The sequence below is a fragment of the Rhinoderma darwinii genome, chromosome 3 (genome assembly GCF_050947455.1).
Source record: "Rhinoderma darwinii isolate aRhiDar2 chromosome 3, aRhiDar2.hap1, whole genome shotgun sequence".
NCBI classification, from domain to species: Eukaryota; Metazoa; Chordata; class Amphibia; order Anura; family Rhinodermatidae; genus Rhinoderma; species Rhinoderma darwinii.
The window spans coordinates 155707628-155730618 of record NC_134689.1 but is presented as its reverse complement, the minus strand read 5'-3'; the positions used below and the strand labels follow the sequence as shown (position 1 = coordinate 155730618).

Here is a 22991-nt window from a genome sequence, read left to right as displayed (position 1 = left end):
ACACGTCGTTCAAAGGCGCTGATTGGCGGTGCAGAATGATGACGTCATCACGACGCTAGAGTTGTTGAAAGGCGCTCCAATCAGCGTCATTGTAAGGTGTTGAATGGTCAGGCATGGAACATGCCCGGCCATTCAGAACTAATGCATGTATTTGTACCTGCGTGCTATAGACGCAAGTACAATTACTGCAAGATGGGGTGGCTGTCGCTAGCACCGGGGCCCCCTCCGGTGCTAGCGACGCCCCTGGGCATGAGGGGGCCCGTGTCGCCCGGCCCATAAATGTTAGAGGCTCAGCGGTGCGGGCCCCATAGTAGCCTTCCCTGCAGCAGTAGTAGCCATAACAGCTGCTAGCGGCGCCAATGGGGGGGGGCGGCGTGTCGGCTAGCGGCACGGCCCCTTCAAGCCACGGGTCCCGTAGCGGCCGCTACCGCGATAGTTACGCCACTGCCTGCCTGTATACAACCAGAGCGATGCTAGCTACCAAAATAGTTGTCAGCCAAACTAGTGCAGAAATTTTTGTTCCTTTATTTGTATGCAGAAATTCTGGAAAGCCACGCCCTCCTAAGACACACCCACCAAAGACGTCACACCCGAAGTGTCCCTGGAAATTTTTTCTAAATGTTGGAAACTATGAACGCTTGCCGTTGGATGTGCAAATTATTCTTACTGAATCCTATATTATGCTCCTACTTATTAGAAAACAAATATTTTCTCACAACAATGTGCCAAAAAAATAAACCCGGCCTATAAAATATTAGCTTGACCAAGAAAAAATCCAAAACAAAACAAAAACCAAAACGGAACTCTTCACTGCGTTCTCCCGCATCTTAATTGTACGTCACTCCTTAGCCCCTCCCGTCACTAAGCCCGCAAGTTGTCGCGACAAAGGGGGAGTGTGTTTGACTGGACTGTACCATTCTCACAATGAAATAGGAGGGTTTCGAGTACCGCAGAAGGTTTGTATCAGCATTCAGCTCACGGCTTCTGGTGCTGAAATTCCCGCAACTCTTTGTACAGTGTGTGCTATCTTCTTGGCGTAGTCTGGTCGTTTCCTGCAGCGAGTGGCGCTGGCTCGTCCGTGAGCTGCTCCTGCCCCTCCCCGGCCGCCTCCCGCTACAATATGTTTAAGAGGATGGCTGAATTCGGCCCGGATTCCGGAGGGAGAGTAAAGGTGAGGGGGCCTGGACCCTTCTATGTATCTGGCCCTAGACGAGTCGTCGACCCCCCAGAGGGCTTTATCTGGAGGTTGTGTGCCCAGAAGTGGGCACTAGGTCGTTGGCATGTGTTCATTATTAGTTTAAACGACTTTTTGTTGTAAGGTGCCATTAGCAGTCGTCATGTGTGCAGCTGGCGCGCGGTCATACGAGCGTGTACCACAACAATGGGCGAGAAGAAGGGTTTGGATTTACTCTGCAGCCTCCCCGAGCTTCTTGTTTTCCTTGTATAGTTATACAAGATTAGGTACATTTGCTAGGGGAGTGTGTTTTACAATATATATATATATATATATATATATATATATATATATATATATATAGCACAATAGGAGTCTGATGGAGGTAGTAGTCCTAGCTGCAGTAAGTCAGTAAGTGGGGGAGAAATCGTCACTAAATACGTGTTTTACCTGAGTTAGGCTATGTACACCTTTTTTATTTATTTATTTTTTAAATAAAAATGTCCATCAGTATATTTGGTGCAACTTTCAGGCAGGATCCACCTGTAATTGATCACCTCTAAATGATGAACCTAGATGTGATAGATTACAGGTGGACCCTGCGTGTCACAGACCCGCCGACACTGAACCTGACCGGTCCGCAGGACTGACTGGTTCAGGCCATGTTTACACTGAGTTTTTTGCAGGCAGAAAAGATTTTGACCTACCTGCAATTTCTTTACCACATTTTTTGCGGTGTTTTTTGGCTGCGGCCATCGAGTGCCGCGGGCAAAAAACACTGAAAAAAAACGCTTTCTCTGCCTCCCATTTATTTCAAAGGGAGGTCAATGACAAAACTGCAGGAAGAAAGAGCATGTCGTTTTTTTTTCCGGCAACAGGTTTTTTTTCCACTCGCGGGGAAAAACTCCTCCGTCTCCCATTGAAATCAATGGGAGGCGATTTTGGAAGTTTTTTGGTGCAGTTTCCTCATCAAGAACAGCGCCAAAAAACTGTGAACTAGACCTCAGTGTAAAACGAACGATACAGCTGTTCTGTATAAAGAAGACAAAACAGCTGTATCCAAAGGTAAAAGGAATTTTGAATAAAGACTAATTATAAAGTTACTCTAAGCACACTAAGGGCGGATTTACACGAACGTGACATATACGTCCGTGCAAAATCACGCGCCTCGCACGGACCTATGTTAGTCTATGGGGCCGTGCAGAGAGTCCGTGATTTTCACGCAGCGTGAGTCCGCTGTGTGAAACACACGACATGTCCTATATTTGTGCGTTGTTCGCGCATCACACACCCATTGAAGTCAATGGGTGCGTGAAAATCACGCGCAGCACACGGAAGCACTTCCGTGGGACGCTCGTGATTCGCGCAACAGCAGTAAAAAGTATGAATGAAAAAAGAAAAGAACCACGTACTTCTCTGTTTACAAACATACAAACCGTGTCATAATGATGGCGGCTGCGCGAAAATCACACATCATATGGTGATGCCACACGGAGCTGTTAAGTACCTTTTGCGCGTGCAAAAACGCCACGTTTTTTTGCGTGCGCAAAATGCACACGCTCGTGTGAATACGGCCTAATGCTTCGTTCACATCTGCGATGGGATTCCATTCATGGGTTCCGTCGGAGCTTTCTGTCAGGGAAACCATAGTTTTTCATTTGCATCACCATTGATTTCAATGCGTAGTTTACTATGGTATTGATTTAGGCAAAACGACGGAACCCTTACACAACGGTGACCCATTTGCATCGGCTCCGTCATTATTGAAATCAATGGTGAACCTATGGTTTCGGTTTGTTTGTTTGGATTCTGTTCATGGGTTTCCCTGACAGAAAGCTCTGAAGGAACCCATGAACGGACCCTGACCTATTTGTATATGCCCTCAAAAGGTCTCCATAGCCTTTAAGTTCCGCCTAGTCAAGAATTGGTTCACCAGCCATAAGGATGCACTGGGTGAATTTATATTCTAAATTTGAGGCTTGCTTTTGGCGAATTTAGGATTATCGGAAAATTGATTTGCCCCTTGTGATTGATGACCTGGTGAATTAGGTGAAACTATTCGCTCATGTTTAGCTGTCAACTGTTAGTCTATTCACACGGTGCGGTCAAATAGCGGTAATCACTTCAATAAACCGTGATTTGATCGCACCATGTGAATGGATCCTTAGGCTGGGGCTAGACGTAGACTTTTGTTTTGCAGGGAGCGATAAATCGCTGACCAAAGGAATTACATTAGGCTAGGGCTCAGAGTACTACAAAAAAAATAGCTGTGATAAATGGCTGTCCCTGGGAATGCATTGTGTAGCTTAACCCCTTAATGACCGGGCATGTTTGTACCTTAATGACCAAGCCAGATTTGTCAAATCTGGTATGTCTGACTTTATCAGAGAATAACTCTGTGAAAGTTTTGAATATCCAAGTAATTCTGACATTGTTTTTTCGTCACATGTTGTACTTTATTTTAGTGGTAAAAGTAGACTGATACGATTTGCGGAAATTAATTAAAAAATAGAAGGAAGAAACTTTGTAAAAATTACCATTTTCCCCTATTTTTAACTGCAATATGTCACATATGTACACACATACTGTACAATTTTTTTAATTAAATATATATTTCCATCTCTTTACTCTATTTTGGCAGCACTTTTGAAAAAATAAAATACATTTTCAGCAATTTAGAGGACTTACAAATTGAATAATAATTTTATAAATTTTGAAGTACATTTTGTTTTCCTGCACCAAGCCAGGTTTTCAGAGGCTCATTGGTCTCAGAGTGATGGAAACCCCCACAAATGACCCCATTTAGAAAACTAGACCCCTTAAGGTATTTACCTAAGGGTATAGTAAGTATTTTTACCCCACAGTTTTTTGCTAAATTGAATACATAGCAGGTGAAAAAAAAAAGTCACTTTTTTTTTCATAAAATTATCAGTTTGAAGACCAATTTCTTTGTAAAGCGACCATGAGAATGAAGAAACACCACAAAATCTATAACCCTGTTTCTCCTGTTTTCAAAAATACCCACATTGTGGCCCTAATGCGTTGTTTGGACACACGGCAGGGCCCCAAAGGAAGGGAGCACCCGGAGGCTTTCAGAACTCATATTTTGCTTGAAAATGTTTTAGGCCCCACTGTACATTTGGAGAAGCTTTGAGCTGCCAGAACGATAGAAACTCCCCATAACCGACCCCATTTAGAAAACTAGACCCCTTAAGGTATTTATCTAGGGGTATAGTTAGCATTTTGACCACACAGGTTTTTCGCTAAATATATTGGAATTAGTCTGTAAAAATTAAAATTTACCTTTTTTCTGAAACCTAGAAATTTTTATTATTTACAAGGAATAACGAAGAAAATGCACCCCAACATTTGTAAAGCAATGTCTCCCGATTACGACAATACCCCATATGTGGTAATAAACTGCTGTTTGGACCCACAGCAGGGCTCAGAAGGGAAGGAGCGCCATTTGGATTTATGATTTTGCTGGAATGGTTTTCGGTGCCATGTCGCATTTGCAATGCACTGGAGGGACCAAAACAGTGGAAACCCACCAAAAGTGACCCCATTTTGGAAAAACCTTCAAGGAATTTTTCTAGGGGTATAGTGAGCATTTAGACCCCACGGGTCTTTTGCAGAGTTTATTAGAATTAGGGCGCGAAAATTAATATCAACATTTTTTCCACTAAAATGTTGCATTTTCTCATTTTCACAAGGGATAAAGGAGGAAAAAAACAACCATTTTTTTATAAAGCAATTTCTCCCGAGTATGGAAATACCCCACATGTGATCATACGTTTTTTTCATTAGAAATGAATTAACCCTTTCAGGACTGATCCATTTTTTGCTTTCATATTTTAGATTTTCACTCCCCGCTTTCCAAGAGCCATAACTTTTTTATTTTTCCATCAATAGAGCGGTGTGAGGGCTTATTTCTTGCGGGAGGAGCTGCAGTTTTTATTGGTACCATTTTTTGGTACATAAAGTGATTCAAAAGTTGTATTACATTTTTTTTTTAGAGCGAAGATGACGAAAAAAAAAAACAGCGATTTTGGCGGTTTCAATTATTTTATTTTTTTAAGGTGTGCACTGTGCAAATTAAATAATGGTATATTGTAATAGTTCGGACTTTTACGGACGTAGCGATACCGATTTTGTTCATTTTTTTTACATTACTTTAGAAAAAAAATGCGAAAAGGTGTTTTGTTTTTTTTAACTTTAAAAAAAAAATAATTCTCACTACTAATAACTATAATTCTTCTACACATTTTATTAATCAGTCCCCTTAGGGGACTTGAGCCAGCGATCATTGGATCACTGGTACAATACACTGCAATACTAATGTATTGCAGTATATTGTTAATCTTACAGGCTTCTGTAACAGAGCGATCGCTGTTCCTGTCCGTTAGTACCGAGGGGGCCTGCTGTAATACACAGCCAACACCCGCAGCGTATGGAGCGGGCTCAGCACGTGAGCCGGCTCCATACATCAAGCCCCGCACCATGACGGGCAATTAAGTCATAGTGCGCAAAGGGGTTAATGCACAGCGGATGGTTCAAAGTGAATATTGCAATTTTCCACTGATATGCCATTTTAGTGCATAATATGTTGTGCCCAGTTTGTGCCACAGAAGACAAATACCTCATAAAACGTTAAGCGGGTTCTCTCGGGTATGGCGACGCCATATGTGTGGGCGCAAACTGCTGCTTGGGCACGCTGCAGGGCTCAGAAGGGAGGGACGCCATTTTGCTTTTGGAGCGCAGATTTTGCTTGGCAGTAGTTTTGTTTTGGGTTTTGCTGGTATTTCAGTTTATAATGTGGGGGTATGCGTAATCTGTGCGAAGAACATCAGAGTATAATAAGAGGGTATAATAATGGGGTAAATAAATAATAATTCATAGATATGTGGCCGGCGTCGCACTGATAAATGGCGCCCGATCTTATCCGCTTTTGGACACTCTGCACATTTTGCATCGCCATATTCTGAAAGCCAAAACTTTTTTATTTTTTTCACCACCGGAGCCCTGTGAGGGCTTGTTTGTTGCGGGACAATCTGTAGTTTTCATTGGTACCATTTTGGGGTACATGCGATTTTATTTATTTTTTTTGATCACTTTTTATTAAATTTTTTTTGCAATCCTGAGCAAAAAACAGGAATTCTGACACCGTTTTTTAGGTTTTCTTTTTGCGGCGCTCACCGTACGCTATAAATGACATTTTTACTTTATTCTGCGGGTCGGTACGATTACGGTGATACTATATGTATATAGGTTTGGTCCTTTTTTTTTTTTTTAGCGTTTGCACAATAAAATGACTTATTTATATATAAAAAAAAAAAATTCTGTCACCATATTCTGAGAGCCATAATTTTTTTTATTTTTTTAGTCCAAAAAGCTGTGTAAGGGCTTGTTTTTTGTGGGACGGATAGAAGTTTTTATTGGTACTATTTTCGGGTACATGCGACTTTTTGATCACTTTTTATTCTTTATTTAGGGAGCGGTGGTGACCAAAAAAATTGTGATTCTATCATAGTTTTTTATAGATTTTTTTTTTTTTTGGGGTGTTCATCGTGCGGGAAAAATAACATTACAGTTTTATTGTTGGGGTCGTTACGAACGCGGTGATACAAAATATGTGTACTTTTTTAACGTGTTCATTTTTTTTCTATAATAAAAGTCTTATTATAGGGGAAAAAAGCATTTTGTGTTTATAGAACTTATAACTTTTATTTTTACACTTTTTTTAAAACCTTTTTTTTACTTTTTTCACTTGTCCCACTAGGGGACACTTAGTCTTGCAGCTTTGATCGCTGCTAGAGTACATTACACTACACACGTAGTGTAATGTACTCTAACTGTCATTGTGACGTGACTGTCACACTGACAGGAAGCCGAGGAGGCCCGGCCGGAGGATGCTCCTCCGAGGCTTCCGTACATGGCAACCCGGAGGTCATTATCTGACCTCCGATTGCCACGACAAGCATCGGTAGCCCCCACGATCACTTCGTGGGGGCTGCCGATGTGCTTCAAACCACTTAAATGTGGCGACGGCAATCCGTCGCCGCACTTAAGGGGTTAATTGCCGAAAGCAGCGGCGATGGTCCGCTGTCCGGCGAGACTGATATGTCAGCTGTCTAGGACAGCTGTCAGCGCGCGCCTGGCACTCTGTGTTTACACAGAGTGACCGTTTTAAATACTGCCGAAAATGAACGTCCTGGGGCAGGAACTAGCAGCCGACCAGGACGTTAATTTTCGTCATTGGTCGTGAAAGAGTTAAAGAGGCTCTGTCACCAGGTTCTCAAATCCCTATCTCCTATTGCATGTGATCGGCGCTGCAATGTAGATAACAGTAACGTTTTGTTTTTTTTAAACGATCATTTTTGGCCAAGTTATGAGCAATTTTATATTTATGCAAAAGAGCATTTCTAATGGACAACTGGGCGTGTTTTCTCTTATTTCCAACTGGGCGTGTATTGTGTTTGTAACATCTGGGCGTGTTTACTTGTTTTACTAGCTGGGCGTTGTGAATAGAAGTGTTTGTCAGAATCATATGTCAGCATCATCCACTTCTATTCACAACGCCCAGATGTTACAAACACAATACACGCCCAGATGTTACAAACACAATACACGCCCAGATGTTACAAACACAATACACGCCCAGATGTTACAAACACAATACACGCCCAGATGTTACAAACACAATACACGCCCAGATGTTACACACACAATACACGCCCAGATGTTACACACACAATACACGCCCAGATGTTACACACACAATACACGCCCAGATGTTACACACACAATACACGCCCAGATGTTACACACACAATACACGCCCAGATGGAAATAAGAGAAAACACGCCCAGTTGTCCATTAGAAAGGCTCATTTGCATAAATATAAAATTGCTCATAACTTGGACAAAAATGATCGTTTTTTAAAAAAAACAAACGTTACTGTTATCTACATTGCAGCGCCGATCACATGCAATAGGAGATAGGGATTTGATAATCTGGTGACAGAGCCTCTTTAAAAATCGCTGCAGCTCTGAAATCCCAGCATGTCGCGATTACAAAAAAAATGCTAAAGTCGCTTGACTGGAACGATTTTGAAGAGTTTTTCAAGCTACTCATTGCATTCCTCTGTACAGCCAGTTATCACAGCTTTTTCTGCCTCCCATCGATTTCAATGAGAGATCAGAGGCGGCAAGAAAGAACATGGCCCTCTGTTTAAAAAAAAAAAAAAAAAAATTAACTGGAGGCGGTTTCAGACAATTTTTGGCGCTAATTCTGACACAGTTTCCAAGACACAATCCGCACCAAAAAAACTGTGTGAACTGGCCCTTAGATAAATCTATAGGGCCTTATCAAAACTGTGGTTTTGTTGACCATTTTAGTTTAACCCCTTAAAGGGAGTCGGTCACCAAGTGTATGCTGCCCTATCTGAGGGCAGTGCCAGAGATCCTGATTGCTGTATTACTTTCCTGAAAGAATTTTGAGACAGATTTTTTTTTATTTTTAAAAACTCAGTGTGAACAGGGCCCAAAGCTTTGTTCACATCTGCGTCAGTCTCCGATAGGATCTTCCATCGCAGATCCAGTCTAAGCATGCTGCGCAATTCTTTAGGTATTTTAAAGATGGTGTCCGTATTGCGACGGATCCTGCACTTATGTTGACAGAGCAGAAAAACGGAAACCCGGAAAGAGTAACTTCAAATTTTTGATGTGTCGTAGAGACATATCAAAAGTTTGATTAAATGGACGTCTGGGTGCTGAGACCCCGCATCGACGCTGAAATGAAGGTGCAGAAGCACTTAGCTGAGCGCCCTGCACCTTTGACCGTAATCAGCGCTCCTTATTAGACTGAAGATGGCTCACATAGAACGTCTGTGAGCCGTCTTCATCTGGACAAAGAGCGCGGATCACGGCCGAAGGTGCAGAGTGCTTATCTTGGCATTTCTGCTCCTTGGTTTCAGCAACGGTTGGGAGTCTCAGCACCCGGACCCCACCGATCTAAACATTTCATATGTCTCTATGATATATCAAAAGTTAGCAGAAAGTGCAGTTACTCTTTTCAGCCCTGCACCGTTGCTATGCTTCGCCCCCTGGGATGTTCCCTAGCTGAAAATGAACGGATCATCATGGTTTCTACAAGACTGTAGGATTTTCTACATGTTCCTAAAACAGACTGACAATCTGGAGCAAAATATCTCCGGTTTACGTTTATCCATTAATTTCTATGTTTATTGTCCCTTTAATGTCAGTGCAGTGCATATAGAAGCATATTTTATCATTATAATGTAAAATATGTCGACATAAGGCCTCATGCCCACTTCAGTTTTTTCCCTTCAGGGTGCTGTCCGTTTTTGTCACTAATAGCACCCTGAACCCATTTATTTCAATGGGCCCATGCACGCTTCCGTTATTTTGACAGATCCGTTGTTCCGTTACGTCAAAAATAGAGCATGTCCTACTTTGATTAGTGAATCTGTGACCGTGGGGCCCATAGAAGTCAATGGGTCTGCCAAAAATACAGGCGGCACATGGAAGGTTTCCGTGTACCGTCCGTTTTTGACGGATCCGTTGCCCTAGCAACGGCAGGGCGTGCCAAAGTTCACAGACTGGGACAAGTTCAAATAAAGTTCAATACCTTCCGTTTTTTTAATGGAAACACGGAAGCCAAACGGAAGCACAACGTCCGTTTGAAACGGAAACACGGAACGGACACGGAGTAGACACGAATACCATAACGGACACACGGATCCGTGAGAAACGCCTGTGAAAATGGTGATGGAAGTGTGCATGAGGCCTAAGGGGGAGTTAACACAGCGTTATTTTGTCTGGCAGAAAAAATCTGCCTCAAATATAGATCAGAAATTGTGAGGCAGATTTTGAAATGGCAGCATTTTGTTAAAGCTTTTTTTTTGCAGTTGTTTTTGTTAGCCGTATGAATGTAATGCATTTGTTAAAGCTTTTTTTTTGCAGTGGTTTTTGTTAGCCGTATGAATGTAATGCAACAAAAATGCTCCAAATGAGCGTTGCAGATTTTTTTTCTACCTCCCATTGATAAAAAAAAAAAAGTGGCATGCTCTTTCTTAGAGCAGTTTCTGGTTTTTCCGCGAGCTGCCCGGTATAATAAAAATGCCTCTGCCACCCACTGAAAAAAATAGGGGGCCATTTGGGGTGTGTGTTTGGTGCTGATTCAGATGCAGTTTCTGCATCGATATCGGCACCAAAACATGCTGTGTGGACTACCCCTTAAAGAGGCTCTGTCACCAGATTATAAGTGCCCTATCTCCTACATAATCTGATCGGCGCTGTAATGTAGATAAGTGTTCTTTTATTTTGAAAAACAATCAATTTTGAGCAAGTTATGAGAACGATCTCACCTTAGAGGAGCGCCGTTTTCTCTTCTTTTTTTATCTTTTTCTCAAGAAGGAGCAAGTTATGAGCAAATTTAGATTTATGCTAATTACTTTCTTAATAGACAACTGGGCGCTGTAAAGAGAAGTGTATGACGCTGACCAATCAGCGTCGTACACTTCTCTCCATTCATTTTTAGCAGTACTCGCAACATAGCGTGATCTTGCGAGATCACGTGCACTGTCATTCACAGAAACTTTACCGAAGTGTCGGGAGTGATGAATAGACATCGCTTCCTGGCTGGAGGTGGTGTCTATTCACTCCCAAGACACTTCGGTAAAGTTAATATGGGAGTATGTGACAGCACAGCGTGATCTCGCAAGAGTACTGCTAAAAATGAATGGAGAGAAGTGTATGACGCTGATTGGTCAGCGTCATACACTCCTCTGTACAACGCCCAGTTGGTAAAAAGTAAAAACACGGCCAGTTGTCTATTAAGATACTAATTAGCATAAATCTAAAATTTTTGATAACTTGCTCAAAAATGATTGTTTTTCAAAATAAAAACCACTGTTATCTACATTACAGCGCCGATCACATTATGTAGGAAATAGGGCACTTATAATCTGGTGACAGAGCCTCTTTAAAGAGGCTCTGTCACCAGATTTTGCAACCCCTATCTGCTATTGCAGCAGATAGGCGCTGCAATGTAGATTACAGTAACGTTTTTATTTTAAAAAAACGAGCATTTTTGGCCAAGTTATGACCATTTTTGTAGTTATGCAAATGAGGCTTGCAAAAGTCCAAGTGGGTGTGTTTAAAAGTACAAGTCCAAGTGGGTGTGTATTATGTGCGTACATCGGGGCGTTTTTAATACTTTTACTAGCTGGGCGCTGTGAAGAGAAGTAACATCCTCTTCTCTTCAGAACGCCCAGCTTGTGACAGTGCAGATCTGTGACGTCACTCACAGGTCCTGCATCGTGACGGCCACATCGGCAGCAGAGGCTACAGTTGATTCTGCAGCAGCATCAGCGTTTGCAGGTAAGATCGACTTACCTGCAAACGCTGATGCTGCTGCAGAATCATCTGTAGCCTCTGGTGCCGATGTGGCCGTCACGATGCAGGACCTGTGAGTGACGTCACAGATCTGCACTGTCACAAGCTGGGCGTTCTGAAGAGAAGAGGATGTTACTTCTCATCAGAGCGCCCAGCTAGTGAAAGTATTAAAAACGCCCCGATGTACGCACATAATACACACCCACTTGGACTTGTACTTTTAAACACACCCACTTGGACTTTTGCAAGCCTCATTTGCATAACTACAAAAATGGTCATAACTTGGCCAAAAATGCTCGTTTTTTTAAAATAAAAACGTTACTGTAATCTACATTGCAGCGCCTATCTGCTGCAATAGCAGATAGGGGTTGCAAAATCTGGTGACAGAGCCTCTTTAAATAGAAGCTGCCATATCTCTGTGGTGTTTTGTTTGTGTTTTTTCTCTGTTCAGAATTTTAGTATTTCTTTTTTTTGCTCAATTTAGGGAGTCACAATTGTCAAACCTATCGTCTATGGAAATGTTGCACGTTACTTTGGTAAGAAGAGAGAAGAAGATGGGCATACTCACCAGTGGACCGTTTACGTGAAACCTTATCGTAATGAGGTACTGGCAACAAGATTTTTTTTTTTTTTGTCAGATATGTTATATATCTATAATGGTGACAATAAAGGTAACACATTATTTACGTTGCACGGTGAACTGGGCAAATTTCAAACGCAAAAAACAATGGCGGAATTGCTGTTTTTAAATGGGTTTTCCAACATTTGAAAATAAGATAACAGCAGCAAATGTTATAAAATAACAAAAATAATAATATCCACCTTTTCGATTCCCTATCGCTCCAGCACAGATATTTTGACGGGCCCACCAGTATTTTTTTTATGTACTACTGTTATCACTGCGCAGTGATGGGAGCCATGATGAAAGTTGAAAGGAGCTTGACTGCGGAGGCCACTGATTGGCTGCAACAGTCCCATTTGCTGCTGATCTTATTTTTTAAGAGTTTAGATAACCACTTTAAGTTAATCAATAAGTTATATGTACCCCTAAATGGTGCCATCTCGTCCCACAATAAACAAGCTCTCATACGGCTCTGTCGACAGTAAGGCTGGGTTCACACGACCTATTTTCAGGCGTAAACGAGGCGTATTATGCCTCGATTTACGGCTGAAAATACGGCTCCAATACGTTGGCAAACATCTGCCCATTCATTTGAATGGGTTTGCCGACGTACTGTGCCGACGACCTGTCATTTTACGCGTCGCTGTCAAAAGACGACGCGTAAAATAACAGCCTCGTCAAAGACGTGCAGGACACTTCTTTGGACGTAATTTGAGCAGTTTTTCATTGAATCCAATGAAGAACAGCTCCAAATTACGGCCGTCAAAGACGTCTTGCAAAATGCGAGTACGAGCAATTACGTCTGAAATTACGGAGCTGTTTTCGCCTGAAAACGGCTCCGTAATTTCAGACGTAATGGTCGTTATCGTGTGCACATACCCTTAAAGTTATGGCTCTCAGAACGTGGTGCCGCAACAAATTTTAATTCAATAAAAACTGTTTGTTGTGCGATAGTCGTAAAACCGAAAAAAATTCTAAATTTGTCTCACCGTAATTGTAGCAAGCCACAGAATAAAGTTCACATGTCATTTATACCACACAATAAACGATGATAAAACTAATCCCAAAAAGTGTTTTTTTTTTTTTTTATCCCCCTCCCCATAATGTATATTTTTGTATACTTTAAATGTTCCCCAACAAGGGTGCCATTAAAAAATAAAAATTTTCTCACAAAAAACAAGCCCTCATACGGCTATATAGACGGAAAATTTCAAGTTGTGTGCCTTGGAATACATTAAAGTAGAACAAATAGCTGCTTCCCGAAAAAGGTTAATATGTGGCCTTTATTTCTTTTCAGGATATGTCGGCCTATGTGAAGAAAATTCAGTTTAAATTGCATGAAAGCTATGGAAATCCTTTAAGAGGTAGGTTTTAATCCCCTTACACAAAAAGGGACATCGTACAAAATATTAAATCTAATTTTTTTATTTTATTTTAGTTGTTACGAAGCCACCTTATGAAATTACTGAGACTGGATGGGGTGAATTTGAGATAATCATCAAAATATTTTTTATTGATCCAAATGAACGACCTGTAAGTATTTTTGCATGTATTGGTAGTATGCAAGGTATTCAAATAATTGGAGTTGGATGAATAGAATATTGCTGCGTAACAACTTCACGGACACTTATTAGTTAGATAAAACCGGTAATGGCTGTTTGGGCAAGTGCTCGTACTAACAATAGACGCTTAAAGGGAATGTGTTGCCAGAAAAACATGTTTTTTTTAAAAAAATTAAACATTTAGTGTGTGGGTGATTAAACATTGTTCAAATTTTTTTTATTTTTTTGCACGAGTCCATGTAATATTATAAATTATTTCTAATTTATAATACTACCCATTTTTGGTCACTAGATGGAGCTGTTCCCAAAATTGCAGCATTGCAACATTGGGTTAAAAGCCCTCGCTCTAGTGAGCTCTCAGCATCCCCCCCTCCTTTATCCTGGCTAGTGCCGGGATAAACGAGGGGTTTGAACGATGTAACCTCCTACACTGTGTGTCGCCATTTTTTGAGCTAACCCACAGTGTAGTAGGTTTGCATACAGTAGTAAACACACACAAACCCGAACATACATTGAAATCTCTTACCTGCTCCTGCCGCCGCGGCTCCCTCCGGCCCGTCCGCTCCGTTTGCTGCCGCTGGTGCAAGTGCACAAATCCGGAAGCCGCGACCGGAAGTAGTAATATTACTGTCCGGCCGCGACTTCCGGTCCACAGGAAAATGGCGCCGGACGGCGCCAATTTCGAATAGGACTGTGTGGGAGCGGCGCATGCGCAGTTCCCACACAGACGCCGTACACTGCAGTCAATGGGACGGGAGCCGTTCGCAGTCCCTATGGGACTGTGGCTGCCGTATTCCATGTCTGTATGTGTCGTTAATCGACACACACAGAAATGGAACAAAAAATGGCAGCCCCCATAGGGAAGAAAAAGTGTAAAAATAAGAAAAAGTAAAACACAAACACACAAATGAATATAAACGTTTTTAATAAAGCACTAACATCTTTAACATATAAAAAAATAATTTGTGATGACACTGTTCCTTTAATTTTACTTCTATATATCTTACTTTCCACTCTTGTGTGCATTGGTAATGGAGACAAATAAATTGTCACTCAACTAATCTTTGTCGGTGGGAAATGCGCCAAATTTAGAGGTGCACATCATACTAATATATAAAAGGCAAGCTGTGTTGCCAATGACTGACTTCTTCTGATTGGCTGCAACAGTCACATGGTGTATACAGCCAATCAGTAGCAGGTTGAAGCAGACATATATAGTGCTAACTGTTAGGGTATTTTCACACGCAGAGTCTAAAACGTCTCAAAATACGGAGCTGTTTTCAAGAGAAAACAGCTCCTGATTTTCAGACGTTTTTGTGCCACTTGCGAGTTTCTGAGCTTTTTTCAGTAGAGTCTATGGAAAACAGCTCTAAAAAGTCCCAAGAAGTGTCCTGCACTTTTTCGCAGCCGTTTGTTTACGCGTAAAAAAACGCTCCGTTGGAACAGAATGCAGTTTTACCATTGAAATCAATGGGCAGATGTTTAGAGGCGTTCTGCCTCTGATTTTTCGGCCTGAAAAACGGACGAAAATAAGTCGTGTGAACATACCCTTACTGCTTTTTAGCTTTCCCTCTTTAATGTTAAAAATCACCTGTTTACCTATAAAGAAAAAAACAAAAACCTTCAAAGTCATATGCAAATTAGCTGAAAGTCACACACTGTCTGTTAACTGAGGAGGAGTCGGGCTGAGCGGCTGGAGGGGTCACTTCGGATGCCCCTATCTTTGGCTCTGTAGAACCTAAAACCATGGTTCTGGTGTAGATTTAAAGAGAATCTGAGCTGTAGACCATTGCGATTTTATGTGCTATAGAACCAGCGATACAGGTGGTTAAAGACATATAGTGGAGAATGGGATCTACAGCTCGCATTCCCCAGTCTTTAGCTGCCCGTATCTCCTGGTCTATAGCACCTAGAACTGTGATTCTCTAGAGCGGATATTCTCATCTTTAAAACCACACCAGAACCAAATATAGGGGCATCTAAAATGACGACACCCCCCCACTTCAGCCTCCCCACATGACTCCTCAGATAATAGCCAGTTATGACAGAACAAGTGACAACCGCAAACTGCAGATGAAAGAAATGCTGAGCTGAGCGTAATACTAGTCCGGGTGCTGTTTGTTTAAATAACTCACGGCACACAGACCCCTTCATTTCCATGGGGCTATTCAGATATGCGTGAGTTTTCACATTGCGACTGTCCGTTGCGTGAACCTCACTGCATGTCCTATATTGGTGCGTTTTCACTCACCTAGTCGCAAATTGCAGTCTGTGTGCGTGAAACCCACGGGCAGCATACGGACGACATCTGTGTGCTGTCCGTGTTTCACACATCAAATACATTGAAAAGCAGAGAAATAATTTTTTTTTAAAAAGTGCTTGCACGGACGTGAAAAACGCATGCCACACACAAAGCACACTGATGCCAATACGTGACGCACTCGGCAAGAAATGTAGGAAAACGCTGCGTTTTTTACGTGTGCAAATCGGACACGATCGTCTGAATGCCTTAGGTAAATATGGTTTCATTCTAGTGCAGTGTTGCCATAAACACTTTGTATCTCCAAATACAATTGAATAGTGTGTGCGTGCGTGCGTGCGTGCGTGTGTGTGTGCGTGCGTGCGTGCGCACGCACATCTATGTATTAGGGGATTTCAATACACAGTAGATTGACATGAAAAAATTGCACCTGGCCCAAATTTGAACAGAAAATATCGGAAATTGGCCCAGTTAACACCAGTTCTTTTTGACGCGGAAACCCTATTTGAATCAGTGCCAAAAAATGTCCGAAACCGCCACCTATTGATTTCAATGGGAGGCGGAGGAGTTTTATTTTTTGCTGCTTGCGGTAAAAAAACCAAAAACCAGCATGGTCTTTCTTGCCACGTCACTTGCACCTCTGACCCCCCATTGAAATCCATGGGATGCAGAGAAAGCGGTTTTTGCCCGCGGTGCTCAGAGGCCACGGGTGAAAATCGCAGTAAAAAATTGCAGGCAGATTTTCCGGCCTGCAAAAAACTCTGAACAGAGCCTCTCTCTTCAGGCTTTAGTCCTGTAAACAAGCAATATCTGAAACTTCAGGACAAATTTTAAGAAAAACTTTTTTTTTTTTTGTACACAGCCTTTTTGTTTTATCTGGTAGGTGTCTTTTAATTTGATAATAGTCCATTTCTAATCTTTCAGACGCACTTAAAAAGTCCCTACTAGCAAGGCCACGTATTGCATGTGGTGGATGCCTGAGGAATTTGATGAACTTTGCTACTACACCTTTTTATCCTAGAACCGCAGTGAACAAAATATCATTCCTCTCATATATGCTAGACCACCAGGTATTAATCCCCCACTTTTATCTTAGACTGCCAGAAATAGTGACATTAACCCATCCACTACTTTGACCAACAGGGAAGTTGTTTTTTTTTCTTCAAGCCTGGATGCGTTACCTTTAGTTTAAAATATACGGTAGTTCTTTAGTTAAGGATGGCTTGTTTTACAAAAGCTTAGTGGTTTAGTTGGCTATTTTCTTTTTCTGATTTTTTTTTTTCCTTCTGTTTAGGTCACTTTGTACCATCTGCTTAAGTTATTTCAGTCAGACACAAATGCTATGCTTGGGAAGAAGACTGTTGTTTCAGAATTTTATGATGAAATGGTAAGAAACCTCTGTCTATTCAAGGGAAATAACTTGTGCATTAGATTTCACTTTCAGTATGGTGTTGTGATTGATCTTCTAAGGGTAAGAACGCACACATGGTGTTCAAGGCGGATACGCTGCGTCAAGTTGCACAGCGTATTCACCCTAAACACCGCAGGGACCGCCGTATGAAAAAAAATATTCGCTGCGGAAAGCAGCATCTGAAAAACACAAACCATGTTCGTATTTACCCCTTCCCTCTCTTCTGTGGATTCCGGCCTCCTGCGATGACGTTGCAGGTCGTGTGACACCTGCAGCCTGTGATTGGCTGCAGTGGTCACTTGGGATGAAACGTTATCCCAGGAGGCCAGACTGGAGCAGCGGCGAACTCTGGGTAAGTAGAATTATTATTTTTTTCTCGCGCGATTTTTGTTGCGGAATTGCTTAGATTCTGCCACAAACGTCGCAACACACACTTTGTTGTGGCTTTAAGCACCCTATTAAATTCAATGGGGGGAAACTGCAACACATGAGCAGCAATAAAACCGCACCGCAGGTCAATTTGTGCGTTTTTTTTTCCCAGCTGTTTTTTTCCGCTGTGTGGGGAAGAGATTTGTTAAAATCTCACACACACTGCTGCTGCTACTGTAATATGCTGCAGATTTTCTGCGATGAAATCCGTTGCGGAGGATCCACAGTTTATGCCTAGTGTGTTGCTACCCTATAGCTGTCTAGCATCAAAGAAAAAATAAATCAGATTACGCCTTTTATTTCTCAGAGGCCCTCTGAAAGCAGCAAACAGATTGTTTGCCATGAGCAACTACTCCACTTTTCCTTTGCACCATAAATCGGTCTGTGCCCAACGCTCACAGATAGGGCTTGATTTCATACGTGGCATTCTCCATTGGATGCCATATGTGCGGCGTCACACGGGAGTGATCTGGTATGAGGCTTCTGTAATTGGCTCCTAGGAAGGATGCTCTTTTATCTTGCCTAGTTCTAGGTAGGAGTAAGCCTATCTACACAGTGTTTTTTGCCTACGTTTAATGTAGTAGTCAGCAAAAAAGCAGTCGACATATTTTAAATGTAGGCTGTGGCACATCCGTAATAGCCTATGTAACTGATAAGCTATGAACTCTCATGACATATTTGTTAAACATTCTATAATATATGGGTGATGGATGCTACTGTTGAACAGAGATCAGTGACTGGCTAATGGATATGTCGGAAAGCTCCAGTGACCTATATGGACAGTTGCACTGGAGCTTACAAACACAGCAGGGGAAGCTTGGTCTGCCCTGTCAACTCACCGGGATCCACACATAGAACATTTTCCCGACCTACCTGCTAAACGTAGGGCATTAAGGCCCTGTTCACATCACATTTGTCTCTTTTACTTTTGTGTGCACATATTGACCTATATATTTATATAGTATCTGAAGAATTGTCATGTTATTACTGTAGATTTTCCAAGACCCTACAGCAATGATGCAGCAGCTTCTAACTACTTCCCGCCAATTAACCCTTGGAGCATATAAACATGAAACGGAATGTAAGTTTCAGTTCATCATTTTACATTAAATGACAACCTCATTCGGAATTTCTTTAACCCTAGTTTTGGTGATCACCTAAATGCTTTCATTTGCTATTTTAGTCACAGAACTAGAAGCTAAAACCAGAGAAAAATTGGACACTGCCAAGAAGAAAACAAGTTTTGAAATCTCTGAGTTGAAGGAGAGATTAAAAGCCAGCCGGGAGACAATTAACTGTTTGAAAAATGAGATCAAGAAACTTGAAGACGACGATCAGTCTAAAGATATATAGACGGAATATAGACTCTGCCTGTGTAGTTTTTTTTGTTTTTTGTTAGCAACATTGTAAATAAATGTAATATTTTATAGCATTAAAAAGTGATCTATGCTTTAAACTAACGTTAAGATTTTAGGGCATTGGTACCTTGTGCGACTATATTTAAACCAGCATTGACATTGGCCATGGGCAGAAACATCTTTCCAGACCCTTTGGTGCGAGGGTATATTCACACGAGCACGTTACGTCCGTAATTGACGGACGTATTTCGGCCAAAAGTACCGGACTGAACACACTGCAGGGAGCCGGGCTCCTAGCATCAGTTATGTATGACGCTAGGAGGCCCTGCCTCGCTGCGGGACAACTGTCCCGTACTGTAATCATGTTTTCAGTACGGGACAGTAGTTCCATGGAGAGGCAGGGACTCCTAGCGTCGTACATAACTATGATGCTAGGAGCCCGGCTCCCTGCAGTGTGTTCAGTCCGGTACTTGCGGCCGAAATACGTCCGTCAATTACGGATGTAATGACCTCGTGTGAACATACCCTGATAGTTTATCCATGAAAAATTGTTAGTCTCAAGTGCAATGCTTTTCAAACTGAAGCACCCCCTACTAGTTGTTGTGTAGGGTAGTTTTGACAGGCCTGTGCCGCATAACCCCTCCTGTGGTTTTGTTGGAGTATCCAAGGAAAAGTTGCAGCAAAGTGGATGAGATGATGAAAATCTCATGCCCACGCTGCAGAAAAAACCTGCAGCATAAACATTAAATGACCTGCGGTGCAGAATTTAATTCCGCAGCATGGCAATGTGATACGTTTTTGTTCTTGCTTTGCGGGTTTTCCCCATTGAATTCAATGGGGATGCAAAACCTGCAACAGAAAACCCAGTGTCGTGGCTTTGGCGGCATATGTGCAGCGAGACAGACAGAAACCACAACGTGTTGCAGGTCGATACGCTGTGTAAAAACCACACAGCGTATCGGTCCCGTGGGAACCCAGCCTAACCAATCAGATGACAAACATAGAATACGTACGTCCAAACTTCTATATATGGCAGCACATTTCTTCCAAGCTAAAAACTTTCCAGATGTATTCCAGGTATATTTGTAATGTCTCATGATATCTATATACTGTCTTGAGTAGTGGGGGAATTTCTTCTTACAAAGAATTTAAAACATCTCTACAATAGTTAGATACAGCAATTTAGTTAACTAATATACATTTTATACATATTACTCAGTTTCAGCAACATAACTCATTTTGTGCTTCTATTTATTAATGTTCTAGTGGGTTAAGGAGACATTAATATAAAATTGAGGTAATTATTTTTATACATCTTGGCATAGACTGGCCACTGGTAGGGTCTCACTAGAGCAGGGTTTCTCCATATTTTTCTATTAAGTGGTCAAGTAAACTGCTTTAAGAGTACGCTTGTTTCCTACAAGGAATTAGCTGGGGGTTTTTTTTTTCCATTTTACCCCCTTCCCTTTTAAAATAGGCCCAAAAGCAGTTTTTTTTTCTTTCTTGTTAAATCGGAAAATACCCTGAACCGAGCATTAGCTGAAAAATAAGCAAGTCAGTACCTATAGGAGAAGTTTACCTGTTATTTTTTGCTCAACGCTTGCTACAAAATTGCAGGTACATTATGCGACTATATTATTCTAAGGAACGCACTAACATGGTCATATGCGTTTGTCCTAAAAGTGAACGTCAAGTCATATGAAGCATTCTAGCTACACTGGTTGATCTTGTGATGTTACACTAATAAATTACAAGCATTAACATTCTATTCTCTCGGACAACCCCTTTAAGTTAAAATAGAAATAAAGTACAAGTACCAAGCCTATTTTGGAAGCCCTGAAGGAATTTTTTCGTTTTTTGCATCACCACATTAAAGCAAGCCATAATGTTATTTTTCCATCAACATAACCATATGAAGGATTCTTTGATGCGGGATGAGTTGTAGTTTTCAATGGCACCATTTTTAGGTACATATACTTACTAAGGGTATGTTCACACGTAGTCAACCAAAACGTCTGAATATCCAGAGCTGTTTTCAAGGGAAAACAGACCCTGCTTTTCAGACGTTTTTTTACCAACTCGCATTTTTCGCGGCGTTTTTCACGTCCGTTTTTGGAGCTGTTTTCATTGGAGTCTATGAGAAAACAGCTCCAAAAACGTCTGAAAGAAGTGTCCTGCACTTCTTTTGACGAGGCTGTATTTTTACGAGTCGTCGTTTGACAGCTGTCAAACGACGACGCGTAAATAACAGGTCGTCTGCACAGTACGTCGTCAAACCCATTCAAATGAATGGGCAGATGTTTGCCGACGTATTGGAGCCCTATTTTCAGACGTAAAACGAGGCATAATACGCCTCGTATACGTCTGAAATTTGGCCGTGTGAACATACCCTAACTTAGAGAACCTTTCACCTCCCCAAACATGTGCAGCATGTTATAGGAAAGGCTTCACAAACCCAGTCTCACGTAAAAAAAAATAAAAAAATTCTAACTCCCTCCGTTATTTACATATCGGTGCCGTTATATTTGGCGCCCGATATGTAAATAAGCCCCTGAACAGTCAATGGGGCGTTTCTAACTAACTAAAAGGCAAGGGGGCGTTAGGTCTCCAATCTGACACTGTCCAATCAGCTGCAGACAGTGTCAGGGCGGCTAGCGCTGCGTTCTCCCGCGAAAACACACAGCCGTTTGCGCGCACAGACGGATGTAAGTAGATCTCCTCGTCTCTTCTTGTCGGTGGCAGCGGTGTCTGACGTCGATGTGCGAGCGAACGGCTGTGAGGGTGCGCGCACTCTATCTGCAGCACAAACTGTGTGTGTGTGTGTGTTCTCTCACGGGAGGGAACACAGCGCAAGCCGCCCTGACACTGTCCGCAATGGATTGGACAGTGTCAGAGCGAAGACATCACGCCCCCTTTCCTGTTAGTTAGAAACGCCCCATTGACTGTTCAGGGGCTTATTTACATATTGGGCGCCAAATATAACGGCACCAATATCTAAACGGAGGGAACTAGAAGAATAATTTTACGTGAGACAGGGTTTGTGAAGCCTTTCCTATAACATGCTGCACATGTTTGGGGAGGTGACAGGTGCTCTTTAAAAAAATAAAACAATTATGCAATTAACAGTTTGCCATAAAGAACAGGTTACCTCTGTCAAACCACTTAAAATGCCACAGTTCCATTTGACTGTTGCATTTAAGGGGTTGTACTGCTCATCTCCAATCCCTCGTGTTGCAGTGGGCCCCCATAGCGATTGCTCATGCACAGCTTCAACTAATTTGCCATTACTATGTCATGGTGGCTTAATGTTAACTGCACATCATTGATTGGCTATGTCATGGTTGGTTAAGGGGTTAATAAGCGCATGTACACACACACACACACACACACACACACACACACTATTTCTGACCTAATTAGCCAATAATTCTGGATTTTTTTTACTCTCTAAAGCAAATAAATATCTATCATCATAATCTTAGAAGTCTCCATCTCCTCCCTCCAAGTTACATGATCATAACTGACCAGCTCAATCATCCACTGGCCTAGGTTGTTTCTCCCAATTAGAATTACTTTTGGAGGAGGATGATGTTGGCTGTATTTCTTGGAGACGTTCATCCTTCCATGAATTCAGATGTTTGATGATATCCAACCACCTTGGCAATGAATCCTTGACCGTTGTTTTCTTATAAGTTGATGCTAGCCCTTTCCCACAAATAGCATACTTTCCGCAGTGTGGTTTGTGCAGGGTCTTGGA

General features: G+C 41.9%; 1 protein-coding gene across 1 annotated transcript; it reads left to right on the top strand.

Annotated features, from left to right (window-relative positions):
- Nucleotides 1–965: 965 nt before the first annotated feature.
- Nucleotides 966–19332, top strand: YEATS4 (YEATS domain containing 4). Its single transcript, XM_075856928.1, has 7 exons — nt 966–1171; nt 12077–12196; nt 13512–13578; nt 13653–13747; nt 17331–17423; nt 18870–18957; nt 19060–19332. The coding sequence occupies exons 1-7, from the start codon at nt 1121–1123 to the stop codon at nt 19227–19229; spliced, it is 684 nt and encodes a 227-aa protein (XP_075713043.1). The 5' UTR covers nt 966–1120; the 3' UTR covers nt 19230–19332.
- Nucleotides 19333–22991: the final 3659 nt, after the last annotated feature.